General features: G+C 36.2%; 1 protein-coding gene across 1 annotated transcript; it reads left to right on the top strand.

The window, feature by feature from the left end:
- Positions 1 to 13,579: 13,579 nt before the first annotated feature.
- On the top strand, positions 13,580 to 14,065 carry PCOAH_00004000 (SICA antigen; the record flags this gene model as incomplete). The annotated part of the gene is made up of 2 exons (XM_020057215.1): positions 13,580 to 13,822; positions 13,892 to 14,065. 2 exons carry the CDS (start codon positions 13,580 to 13,582, stop codon positions 14,063 to 14,065), a joined length of 417 nt encoding a protein of 138 aa, XP_019912666.1.
- Between the last annotated feature and the right edge of the window lie 424 nt (positions 14,066 to 14,489).

Raw genomic sequence — 14,489 nt, 5'->3', positions numbered from 1 at the left:
CTGGTGCTGTTTCGGACATTTTTATGGTTCATATGTGCAAAGATGTATATATTTTCATATATGTCATAAAATTGTTCTAAAGGGTGTTTATATATGTTGAAGAAAAGTGTGAAAATTTTTTGTACAGTACACAAAAAAAAAAAATAAACATGAGCGAATACCTACGTAGCTCCTGTTTCTTTAGTAATACACATATTCCTCATTTTTCAAGGAATAATACCTTATTATACATACATATGTATGTATGTCGAATTATTTCACTTTCTCTTTCTCCCCTTATTATTAAAGTACAAAAGGCAAGAACACAAAAAAAAAAAATATATATATATAAGAACAGCAAAATATATATAAGAACAACTAAATGAAAAGGAAGGATCTACCGAAGGGAAGGAAGGGGTCTAAGGAGGAAAAGAAGGAATCCTCACTTCTCCCCTATATTTATTGTATTATTGTGCTATAGGTAATTATTCATAACATCATATTATTATTATCGTTCTTTGTGCACGAGCACGCGCACGCTTCCGTCAGTACGTACATAGGGTGGGAGGGCACAATTTTCCGTTTACCAAAAAATTTGAACATGCATCATTTATTACATTATGAGTTTTACTATTATTATTATTGTTATTATTATGAAAAGTGTGCTTTTTGATAACTTATGGATAAATACCAAAATAATAGTTCATATATATGTATGTGCGCAGAGAGCGTTTTTCCTCTTCCTGCCCTCCTTTTTTTCATGTACATTTATGATGGTTTAGTTATAATAATAATGTCCACTCCTTTATTTTTTTTTTTTTTATTCTGATGAGCATTATTTTAGCTTATTTATATGAGGAATGTGCATTGTGTGCCATTTGAGCTAACCGTCCTTCCTTCCTTTTTTTTTGTAACACACATGATATTTTATATATTAATACACCCTTATTTTTAATTTTTTTGACTTTTTATTTTTTATTTTTCTCCTCTTCTTTCATTTTATTAAAAAGATTCATGTTAATATGTAATTAATATATGTTAAAAAAAAAAAAAGGAATTTTCATATCATGCACCTGTTGATTACATTCCCCTTTTACTGTAGATCCAAAATATATGTTCATTAAAAAATTTTTTTTTTTTTTTTTATAAGTAAATATACTTTTGAGAAGTGCATCAGCACTTTTTTTCTTGTTTTTTTCTCACTCCTGCGTTTGGAATATATTTTCCCTTGATGCAGGGAGTTATTCAAAAACATACAAATGTAGGAAGGAAAAAAAAGAAAAGAAAAGGAAAAATAAAAGAGTGAAATTAAAAATAACACACATAATAGGGAAGAAGTAATAAGCGAATTTTTTATTATTATTTTTACTTTTTTTTTTTTTTTCTTTCAACACGTACAACATGAACATCTCATTTAGCAGGAAATGTGCACATTCATTATGTATACTATTTGAGCAGCGTAACACTCCATCCTCTTTCCTTTTCTTTTAATGTAGATTATATTTTCTGCACATATATATTCAATTATCCCATTCATTTTATTCTATTTTTTCATTTTATTTTATTCCTTTTTTTCATTTTTTCCTTTTTTTCTTAATATGTAGGAAGGAATACATTGTACACACATTTCCATAAATTATTGATGTTGATAACGGACTCCACATTGTAAGTTATTATAATGTTGCTGGTGGGGGAAGGGAAGGGAAAAACATTACACATTATTCATAATTTGAATGGGTATAGGAGCGTTATATACGATGGTGCATTAAATACGTTGGTAACGTATATTTCTATTATGCCCGTTCCTTCTGTTATTTGTTCCTGCTGCTGTTCTTCTGAGTGGCGGTGTCCCACCAAATACGGTAGATGTTCCATCTGTTGTGGAATCGTCACCTATCGTCGAACCAAGTGTGGAGGAATATTCTGTTGAACTATCTGCTGTTAATGTGTCGTCGAATTTGCTCCTGGTAGATCCTTTTTTTCTTGTGTTTCTTCTTCCTCCGCTGTTGCCATTTCCAGAAGTGCGGTTACCAAACCAAGAGGGTAAGAGACCGTACTGAAAATTGTGAGAAGGGAGGGGGTGGAAATATGTACTATACATTATATATATATGTATACATGTATACATATACATATATATATCTACATATATATATATATATATGTGTGTATATTTCTTCTATTGTAATTATAATTGTAATTGTTGTGTACTTACTTTATATAAGAAAAAGGATGAGATTCCGAATCCTACTGCAGTAGTGGGAAGTATAGTAGACACGGCAGCAATGCTGTTGGTTCTTCCACCAGGGGAGGGTGCATCGTGTTGTTCTTCGCTTGCCCTAGATGTACTTATTAGAGTACATTTTAATTCCTCCAGCTTCTTTCTCCTGTAATTCTTACATATGTCCTTGAATTCGGTACAACATGGATTAGTAGGAGTTCCCTGTGTACATTTCCCACATATTTCATCATAAGCTGCATAACCATCCTTGAGGTGTTTCCAATACACTTCTTGACAGGGCGTCTTTTCAGGATTAGTTTCTCCTAATTGGTTCTTTATTTTACTGTGGTCCTGAGTATAATCATATGCTAGTTTTATTTTGTTGAAAGTGTTTTTGTCAATGTTCTTTGTGCACATATTTTTGCACTTATGGACAACGTTTGGTTCCTTCAATTTTTTCAGTTCATCATAGATCTTATGCATAACATCCTGGAATTTACTATCCTCCTTCCCTAAATTGTCAGACACTATATCTCCTACCCAAAAATAGAACCAATAACACCATTCATCATTGGACGTGGTGACTCCCTTGTTTTTATGTATTTCACACCAAGCTTTTACAATGTTATCTGCATAGTCCCTAACCCTATCATAACTTGTTAATGCCTGCTTTAATTCGTACACTTCCTGTGATGGGACTCCCGCAAGTGCAGTGGCTTTGCACGGAGTTTCGATCCCATTCAATTCATTATACTTTACTCTTGAGGGTAGAGTCTTCAACTGTTCGTTCTATATGTGCAAGTGGAAGGAAGTATGATTTACATATATATACTTATACGTATATATAGGTATATGTATATATATGTGGACATATGTATATGTGTGTATACACACAATTCAAGTAGGGGAGAAAGTTAACCGTTAATGTTTTCGGTGCTCCTTTTGCTGGTTCGGGCATTGTTCACATGTACATTCTTCATATATAGAGCATTTATGTTAGAATATGCGTTGTTGCTCATATATATTCATGTAGAACATATATATGTAAGAATTCACCCCGTCCCTATATTATGAATATGGGAGAATATCACCATTTCTCATGTTCTTCCTTCCAGTTAGTATACACATTCCTTCTAATTTATCAAATAAAAATAACAATACATCGTATACACATTCTACATGTGCATATGTATGTATGTGCATGTGCATCCAAAATCATTATGAAAAATTATTTCCCTTAACCAAAAAAAGTACGAACAAAGTGTAGTGTACTACAAAAAATATACGACGAAAAAAAAAAATATTCAAAAATTTTTCACTCCGCCCATACATTATTTCCTAATATATTCTATTATATTGCATGATAGGTATTAGTTCGAAGCATTATATTATTAATCATACCACTTAATTGTTATGTATACATATATGGAGGGAACGTAATTTTTTCTTTTTTTTTTAAATGTACAATTTCAGTACATGCACTATTTATTTTATGTTTTATTGTTATTTCTTAAAAGGGGGGGGGAGTAGAAGTGGTTGTTCATTTAAAAAAAAAAATTGCTAGTACAAATATTGTATAGTTTACATATATATGTGGAGCATTCCTTTTCTTCCTTCTCCCTTCTAAGTGTTTACATTTGTGCATATGTAATAAAAGAAGAGCGTGTACAATCATATGATAAATGAAAAAAAAAAGGCGGGGGGGGGGGGGGGGGGGCGACTACAACATAGAAAGATTTATATTAGTCCTTTTTAAAGAAACGGAAAGGAAAGAAATAGTAAAAAGGAAATAAAAAAAGAAATGCAACGAAAAGAAAAAGAGTTAAAAAAGATAAATGCCAATTTACTCTTTTCACACTGTATGAGTTCTGCAGTTATTTATGTCCCTCCAAAGGGCACCTATTCATTCAATGCTATATTCCACAATGTCTGTTACATTACATGGAATGGTAATGTATATTCCTCTTCCGCTTATTTGGCGTATTTGCCTTTCTTCTTCCATTGAGTGGCCCTTCAAATATGGTAGATGCTCCATCTAACATGGAATTTGTTGTGGAGAAGTCTGCTGTTGTGGAATACTCGGTGGAATATATTGTTGAACTGTCTGCTGTTGTTAATGTGTCGAGGTCCCTTCGGACGGAACTTCCTTTTCTTGTGTTACTTCTATTGTTCCTCCTTGTTCCTCCTCCTTCATTTCCTGAAGAATGGTTACTAAACCAAGGGGGTAAAAGACCGTACTGAATGAAGAAAGGGAAGAAAAAAAGGGGGGGGACTATGTACACATATATTCCATATATATACTGTATGTATATAATTATATATATATGTATGTACATATATATACATACATATATATGTATGGACATATGTATATATATGTTATATATATATATGAACATATGTGTAGGTGCATATACATATATACATTTATATATTGCTCTATTATAGTGGTAATTATAATGGTAATTGTAGTTATTACTTACCTTATATAAAAGAGAAGCAGCGAATCCAAGTGCTCCTATAGAAAATATAGACGAAATGGTGGCGGTCATTGCTGTGTTACTTTTAGGTGGGGCATAATTTAATTCTAATTGAACGTTCTCATAGTATGCAGTTCCCCCTGATGACTGCGTTCCGCCTTTTTTTAGAGTGAGTGGGTTTTTATCATTGTTGTTGTTGTTGTTTTTCGTTTCATAGGTATTTTTGAATTCGGTACAATAGAGGTCGATTTTGCCGTAACAATCTGCACTTACATCACCAAATGCTTTTTTAGCTTTTTCAAGATGTTGGTAATATGTTTCATCACAGGAGTTGTGATGAGATGCTAGAAGGTCCTTTATATTTTTACAGTCAAAAGAAAAGTCGAACGCAGTTCTTCTTTTTTGGAATAGATCCTTAGTGATGTTACTATTGTCTTTGTACATATTTTTACAATTCTTCTCAACACCAAATTGCTCCAATGCGTCATAAATTTCATCCATAACTCTTAAAAATGTAGTGCCACTCAAAACATTATTGCCCTTCTCCCACACTAATTCACCTAACCAATAATATAAAAAATGACAAAGTGCATTGCGAAATGATTCTTCCGTTTCGTCCTCCTTATTTGCGTCCCTCTTTTTGGAAGATACAAAACATAGACCCTTCACAATGTCGTCGATGTTATTTTGAATTTCTCTGCATGACTTTAATTTGGCCTTCGCTGCTTCCTTCTGAGCCTCTAACTCACAATTCACGCTTTCCCCCTGTACGTTATTGTAGAAACGGATCTTCGAATCTAAGTTCTCCAAATTGTCCTTCTGTAGAGGTGGCGGGCAACATGTATACATATGCTTTCTTCGTATATTCTTTTATTTTTATTTTTAATACATTCTACGTGCATTATTGTTCGTTCTACACTTATATATATTCATTCTCAAAAAGAATGTAACCGTCAAGTATTCTGCCGGTGCGGTTTCTGACATGGTTTGATATATGTGCAGATGTGTGCTTATTCTTCCCTTGTATATATGTATATATTAAGTTTATATTGGAAGTTGTGTCTGTGCTGTTCTTCCTTATGTATATTTATACATATTCCTTATAAAGTAGTATGTATTTATTAAATGAAAAGAAAGGGTATAATATATATAAAAAGATTGCATTCACTATATAGGAAGAAAGATATATATACACACCACACTAACAACACTGTTTTTATAATACACATTCCTTTCTTTTAATAGTGCCTCAATAATAATAATAATAATAAAAGTAATTTTTTTCTTACATTTTTATCCCCTTCTTCTCCCCTCTTCTTCTTTGATCCATTTCTTCTTCATTTCTTTTCTTTCTTACTTTCTTTCTTTTCTTTCTTTTCATTCTTTCTTTTTCCTTCCTTCTTTATACCTTCTTTCTACTTTTTTTCTTCCTTACCTTCCTTCCACCAACCACCCCTACACACCTAAAAAAGAACAAATTTCGCCCCCTTTACACCCCCTCCACACACACAACACACCTAAAAAAAAGGAATTCCATTTATTCAACCTATACGAAAGGTATAATTCATTTTTTTTCTTTAAATACTTTATACCCATCATTAAATCGAAATTAAAATAATAAAAAAAATTTTGAGTGCCAACATGCACATATACATAACATTTTACCCTTTGAAATGTGCGTAATATACACCTATTACACCGTTAGAGGGAAGTGTGTTAAGGTATGGGAGAGGGAGTGTAACATTCTCTTTTTTTTTTTTCTCATAAAAGGGAATATGATTATTAAGGATGTTATCGTCATAAATTGTATAGAATGTAACTAAAAACCATGTCTCTCTTGCTTCAAATTATTATCATAACTTTTGCATTAATTAGTATTATGTACATTTTAATTACTTAGTTCCTTTAAAAATATATATTTGTACACACGCTCGAAAAAAGGAAGTAAATAAAAAAAAAAGAAGAAAAAATAAAAATAAAAAAAAAAAGAGAAACAAAGCAAAAAAAAAGCAAAGCAAAATGGCACCCTTCCCTACAAAATATTTACTACTCACCTGTACCCTATTCTTGTGGGAGCCATATCCTAACCATCACCACCATGTAAAATAAGAACAGCACCTGTTACGCACCTATATTAAAAAATTTGTGATGCACACATACATACACATACATTTTCATCATGATTAACGTTTTTCCTTTTTAATAAAAATTGAAAAAAAAAAGAGAAGAAAAAAAAATTTCCACCACCATAATAACCTTCCTTCCACCAACCATCCCCTAACAACCTCTTTTTTTTTAGGTGTGTGCAATAAGCACATCATTATCACACTATGGTGCCAGTGTGACAGGAACTGAACAGAGGAAGGAAAAAAGTACCCCCTTTGGCACGTCCACCTTTGTTGGAGGTGTAAGAACACAATTAAAACAAGAAAGTGGTGTAAAAGCACTAAAATCCAAGTTGAGTGGTGATGATGGTACATCAAACAACAACAACGATGACGTTGTCCCTTTACCGAAGGAAAGAATAGGCGGCCTCTTTGATCAAAACGATAAAAAATTATTTCACCGATTCCATGCAGCAAGAAGTGGTAACAATGGTAAAAATGGATGTCCCAAAATGGATAATGATGGTGCTTCCTATCACCCCTCTTGGAACAACCGTTGCCACTCCGGTGCAATAGACCGCTCTTTGGGCAGCACTTGTTCTTTGGACAACAGTTCCTCCTCCATGGACAGCAATTCTTCCATTGACAGAGATTCCATGGAAAGTATTCATTCACTGTCCACAAGATGCAGTTCCATGGATAGGAGTTCCATGGACAGCACTTGCTCCATCGAGAGAAGTTCCTCCATGGACAGTTCCATGGATAGTTTCTTTGAGGAGCGAAATAATGATTATCATTATGATGATTATTCAACAACACCATATATAAAAAATGGAACACAGAATGGAAGAAGAGAAGTGTTATTCCAACAAAGAGAATTTCAACCCAGGGAATTCCATCCTAAGGGAGTTCGACCTAGAGGGTTTTTTAATAAAATATTGTATGCTATAAAAAGAAGATTATGGACAAGAACAGGGGGAGCATTGCGGTCTCCTCTCATATTGACCATTTCTGTGTTGTATTTTTTTGCTTTGTGTTGTGTGGGTTTGATTCTTGCACTTTCCATAGGTGGTCCACCACCACCATACTCGTGGATGCAAAGTGGTTTTGCCATTGTTGCTTTTATGGTATGTATTCTTTTGAGCGTAAAATTAGGTACGAATTGGAACGCTTAAGGAACCGTTACAAAACTGCTAAAAATCGTTACAGAACCGCTACAAATAGCTACAAAAGCTTTAGTAATCGTTACGGACCGTTACGGAACCGTGTCGAACTACACTGAACAGTATTGAACCGTCGTTTGGGGTGGAAGGAGAACCGTTATTTTGGGGAATGTGAACCATTGTTTGGGATAAAGGAGAACCATTGTTTGGGATAAAGGAGAACCTTTGTTTGGCGTGAAAGGAAGGTTGTTAGGTGGTAAGTGGGTAGGTAGATTGTTAGGGTGGTGGATGGTAGGTGGGTTGTTAGGTGGTAGAGTGGAAGGAACGTTGTTAGGGTTGATTCGTGGAAGGAAGGTTCTTCGCGGTCGTAGGGTCGTAGGTGGGTTGTTAAGGGTGGTCGTAGGTGGGTTGTTAAGGGTGGTCGTAGGTGGGTTGTTAAGGGTGGTCGTAGGTGGAAGGAAGGTTGTGTTAGGGGTGGTTGGAAGGGAAGGTTGTTAGGGGAAGTGAGCAGAAGGGCGCACCTGAGGAGGAGTGTTAGGGTTGAAGGAAGGTGACTTCCTTTAAGTACAAAAAAAAAAGAAAAAAAAAAAAAAAAAAAATTGAAGGGAGGAAGGTGTGCAGCGGGGTGCAAAATTGGGTGTTAGGGTGGAAGGGGAAGATTGCTCATTTTATTTTTAAAGAAGAAGAAAAAAAAAAAAGCATATGGAATTGAAGAAAAAGAAAAAAAAAAGAATGAAGATGTATGTTTAAGGAAGTGTGCACGATACTGCACTTAGAGGTGGTAGGTTTTAAGGAAGTTTTAAGGAAAGAAAGAAAAAAAGAAGAAGAAACTGCGTAAAGAGAAGAAAGTTGTAAAGAAGGAAGATTTAAGGCGTAAGGAACGAAGGTGTAAGGAAGAAAGTTTTAAGATATAAAGAAGGAAAGTTTAAGGAAGAAGAAAAGAAGAAAAAAAAAGGAAAAAAAATAAAACAAAAAAAAAAAAAAAAAAAAAAGGAAGGAAGCGAGGAAAGTGTGCAGGGGGGTGTACTTATGGGTAGTATGTGGGTGGAAGGTGTAAGGAAGGAAGTTTTAAGGTGTAAAGGAAGGAAGATTTAAGGTGTAATGAAGGAAGGCTTAAGGAATAAGAGAAGATTTAAGTAAAAAAGGAAGTTTTAAAAAGAAAAAGGAAGTTATGGAATAAGTGTAAAGAAGGAAGGTGTAAACAAGGAAGGTTTAAGGAAGAAAAATATAAGAAGGAAGAAAGGTGTGCGGGATGGTCCACTTAGAGGTGTTAGGGGTGGAAGGGAGGTTCCTAGGAGTATTACAATGAATGTGTGTTAAGGGTGTGGGGGTAGGGGGTATGGTGTAAGGGTATTAGAATGAATGTTTAGGGGTGCTGGCAGGAAGGTTCTTAGGGTGTTAGAATGAAGGGTTAGGGGTGTGAGGGGTAGGGTCTTCCTAGGTTAAGGAATAGCAATACTGCCTGGTATTTAATTGTTTAAGGTTTTGTACCCCCGAAGCGTGTAATAAAAAAGAAAAAAAATAAGAGGAAGAAAAGTTCGGAAAACAAAGGTTTTAAGAAGAACAAAAGAGAAAGAAGAGGAGCGCATGAATTAAAAGTGAACTATTTGGTTATTATAGGAATATTCTATAATAATATTCATATGGAAAATATATGTGTATTTTATGATCTTAATGTAAATTCAAAATGCCCAGTCTATTAGTGGACCTACTAGTAAAGTGGGTTAACGTGAGGCGAATAGAGGAGAACGAAGATTTCAAGGTATGAAGGAAAAGAAAGGAAAGAAAAAAGAAGGAAGGAAAAAAAGATGGGAGGGAGTAAAAGTGGAAGAGAAGAAAAGAAAGGAGTGTATGGGGGAATACACGTATTTGTGTACTAGTGGTGTTGTAGGAAGTTCTTTATATTAGTAAGATGTGCTCACATGGGTGGGAATACATACACACACACATACACTTTTCCTTTCTTTCCTTCACATTGCAGAATCGAATATGGAAAGAGTTGGAAGAATTATTTAAGGACATGATGCAAAGCATAGAAGACAGCACTCAAACAGAAAATGATCTCTGTGGTATGAAGGACGACAGTGACGGTACTTATATATTGAAGGATAAGGGAAGTAGAGAGTTGTGCAAAATTTTATTAAGAATGTTCCTCTGGATGGGTGGATTAAAGTTGGAATGGAAGGGGAAAAGTGGTATACGGTGGCAGTGGAAATTAAAGCAGTGGAAGAACAACGAAGGTAAAGAGGAAAAAGAATTGCAGTCCTATCTTAGGTGTTTAGTTGGAAGAGTGACTATGACAAGAATGTTAGGACGACACTGTAAGTTAGGTGATGTGGCATCACATGTTAAAGGAGGTGCAGACGGCTATATAAAGGCCTTTGGAAGTGGGGATCATTATGAGGTATGTAAAGAAGTAGATATTAGCAGTGTAGGAATGGGTGGAATATTAATATGGGAGAAAGCTCAAAAGTGGATAAATGAATATAGCACAGGGGGGGACGCATGGAAAGGAGTGAAGGCAGTAAGTGCAGGGAATAGTGCTCTACACAGAATAAATGGACAAGGACAGGGAAAGAAAAATTGCCCAGAGGGGAAAGAGAAAATAAACAAAGAAATCCTAAGAGACTTAGGAATAACATTCCCCCACGACTACCATGAAGACTTGATTTTAGGGGATGACAATGAAGCTTTGGATAGCAGTGCTCTGGCGGAAGTACTGGACAAAGTGCAGAACGGAGAAATAACGGATGCTGATCTCAAGAATAAGCTCGAGGAGAAAATTAAAGAACAGATGGCGAAGAAAGCAGCAACTCCAGCAGGTAAGAAATATCATTAAAAATATTATTAATTATATTACTTAAGTAAGAAATTAAGAAAGAATGAAAAAAGAAAAAGAAAGGAGGAAGGGGATGTTAGAAGGAAGGCGTGTGGAAAGAAAGAAAGGGTCTAAGGAAGGAAGGAGGATTTAAGGAAGGAGGGAAGGGGGATATAAGGAGGACGAATGAAGGGTCTAAGGAGGAGGAAACAAGAAGGAGTCTACGGAAGGAAGGAAAGAAAAGAATGATAGAAAAACGAAAGGAAAGAAAGGAATGAAAGAAAAAAAAGGAAGGACGATTCTAGGTTTAACATTCAGGGAAGGTGGGCTCCGGGTTAAGGGTAACATGGAAAATAGGTGTGTTGTGTGGAGAATAAGTGGAAAATTGGAGAATAAAACTGCGGGTTTAGGATTCAGGGTTTAGGGTTTCAAGTTGTAGGAGTAAGGGTGAGGGTTCAGGGTGTTGGATTAAGTTTCGGGGTATAGAAGTATATCTTAGGCTATTAGAGCGTAGATTCAGGGTGTAGGAGTAGGATTTCCGGTTTAGGTTTAGGGTTGAAGGTTCAAGGGTATAGGAATTCGGATTTCGGGTTTAGATTTAGGGTTTAGTGTATAGGAATTAGGATTTCGGGTTTAGGTTTAGAAATGAGGGTATGGGAATTGGATTTCTGGTTTAGGGTTAATGGTTTATGGCCTGGTGCTTTTAAAAATTAAGGATTTGTTTGGTAATGGGAGAGATTTATCGCAGAGAATTCGGTGCTCCGATTAATATAAGAGGGGCGTGGAACGCCCCTTAGAGGGGAAAAAACTGCTCGTTGATGGGCCAACCCGAAATGGGGTGAACCGGACAAGCCGGTCGAACCGTAGAAGGGGGTAGCCGTATAGGGGACAACTGGACAAGGGGGACAATTGACCAAGGGTTGTAACTGGACAAGGGGGACAATTGACCAAGGGTTGTAACTGGACAAGGGGGACAATTGACCAAGGGTTGTAACTGGACAAGGGGGAAAGGAACCCAACAGGAGGGAAGCTGAGCAAGGGGAGACTGGACAAGGGGGGAAGGAAATCGGATAACGTGGGTCCAACCAGAGAAGGGTCAACCGAGCAAGGGGTCCAACCGGACAAGGGAGGAATGAAACCGGACAGGGGGGGAAGGAACCGGACAACCCCGATCCAATCGGACAAGGGAGAACGTCGAAGTGCACCCTGGAAAGGGTGCATCCAAAAAAAAAATGAAAGAAAAAGGAAAAATGAAAAAAAGAGGAAGGAAAAGAAAGAGGAAGAAAGGAGAATGAAAAAGGAAGATGATGAAAGGGAATGATGAAGGAATCTACCCTACCACCACCACCACCTCCTCCACCACCCCAAAAATCAGATGCTGAAGAAAAGAAACCACCAGTACCTATACCAGAGAAACCACAACCCAAAGAAAGTGAAGAAACAGATGAACAGGAAGAAACGTCGGAGGACGTCATTCCTCAAGCAGGTGACACAGGTAAAGACACACACCTTCTTCACAGGAACTGGACTCCGTTACCTTTATTTTCATTAACTACTACCGTACCACATCTTGATGGGGTCGGTCACATTCACTTCAACTTCCACTGCCATTTCCATTGTTCAAAATTACTAAATCTGGCATATGCACCCCCTCCTATGATCCCACTGAAATCAATGTTCCTTTATTATTTTACTCACTTTTCAGGTATACAAGCCCCTGGGGAACCAGACACAGAAGGGAAAGAGGACGACGAAAGTGAAGAAAAAGGAACGCAGAACGAAGTTATAACAACTCCTTCTAAGGACGACAACGGGGATACTTCCCACTCCAGCAGCAGTAGTAGTTCCTCATCAAGTAGTACTTCAGGTGCTACTCTTGGTGGAGGTGGTAGTGGTGAGTCAATTCCAGCAACACCCAAGGCTGCCAAACTTGCTAGCGAGATTGATCTCCCTACCTCATACCTTCCTTTAATTCCATCGGTGACTGGTATCCTTGTTATGAGTTATTTAGTTTGGAAGGTAAAAACAAAAAGGAGTAAAAAAAGAAAAAAAAAAAAAAACTAATATTAGAAGAAAAAAAAATAAAACAAAATAAAGAAAAGTAGAAAAAAAAAATCGATACAAAAAAAAAAAAGGTGTATTAAAAAAAAAAAAAAAAAGCAATAAATGAGTAAGTGGCTCTATGGTTTCGCATTTTACGGTGTGTATGTGGGATTTGCATTTTAGGGTGTGTTTGTAGGAATTCGCATTTTAGGGGTGTATGTGTAGCATTGCGCATTTTAGGGGTGTGTGTATGTGTTGGATTCCACACTTTAGGGTGTGTGTGTGGGATTTCGCATTTAGGGGTGTGTTTGTATGATTTCAGATTTTAGGGGTGTGTGGATAGGATTTCGTTTTTTAGGGTGTATGTGTGGGATTTCGCATTTATGTGGTGCTTGTGTAGGATTTCGCATTTTAGGGTGTATGTGTAGTATTTCACATTTCAGGAGGTTTGAAGTAGCTATAACTGTGGTATGTGAACAAACATTTCGCATCCCTATTAAAGAAACATTTTTTTTCCCTTTTTTTTTTTTTTTTTATTTTTTGTTCAGTATTTTGCCTTACTTGGTAAGACAAGAAAACGTTACAGAAGGGCTCATCCAGCACTTGGTCCAACCTTACAGGAACAAGTTCTTGCTCATGTGGATGACCAGGCAGATGGTCCACATGCATATACCTTAGTAAAGGAACGCAAACCTCGTTCTACGCCTAAAAAAAGGAGGACAAAACGTGCTGATGGTCGTTCTGGTCGTCGTGGTGCTGTACGTCGCCGCATGATTATTGATATTCATTTAGAAGTCTTGGACGAATGTCAAAAAGGGGAAACACAATTTCTTAAGGAGGATTTTTTTGAAATTTTGGTGCAAGAATTTATGGGAAGCAAATTCATAAAAGGAGAAAAGAATTCCAGTTTTAGGGTCCCTGAGGAAGGTGTCCCTAAGGAACAGGTTCCAAGTTTAGATTCCTGGTTTAGGGAGGAAGACTCTGTTCCTACAGAAGATGTTCCTAAGGAACAGGTTCAATGTTCAGATTCCGGGTTTTAGGGAAGGAAGACTTTTTTCCTACAGATGTTGTTCCTAGTGAAGAAGTTCCAAGTTCAGATTCCGGGTTTAAGGAGGAAGACCTTCTTCCTACGGAATGTATTCTTGAGGAACAGGTTCCAAGTTCAGATTCCGGGGTTTAGGGAGGAAGACCGTCTTCCTAAGGAATGTATTCCGGAGGAACAGGTTCGATGTTCCGATTCCGGGTTTAGGGTGTAGTAAATATTTTTTCTTTTTTTTTTTTTTTTTTGTTTTTTTGTGTATTAAATTGTTTACACGTTTATGTGTAACATCCATATAAGTGGAAGTGAAAAATTTTTTTCCCACTTTATTTTGATTTGTTTGGTGAATTTCTTCTTTATTGCAGATTAGAAAAAATGCTTATACATTCTGTTATAAAAGTTTTTAACTTCATAATATTTTTTTTTTGTTTTTTAAAAATACATGAATATTTCTTTAAGGAAGATCAGCACCTTTTTCCGCATCCACGTTGGGAGTACCTCCTTCCCTTCATGCAGTTATTCAAACATACAAATGAAGCGGAAAAAAAGAAGCAGAAGAAAGGAAAGAAGAGAAAAAAAAGGAGAAAAAAATGAGGCAAAAAAGAAAGGTGTGAAAAAAATGGAAATTCGATTTCGCCCTT

Source organism: Plasmodium coatneyi, chromosome 2 (assembly GCF_001680005.1).
Source record: "Plasmodium coatneyi strain Hackeri chromosome 2, complete sequence".
Taxonomy (NCBI): domain Eukaryota; phylum Apicomplexa; class Aconoidasida; order Haemosporida; family Plasmodiidae; genus Plasmodium; species Plasmodium coatneyi.
Note: the sequence above shows the minus strand (reverse complement) of the source record. Positions and strands in the feature narration are given on the sequence as shown.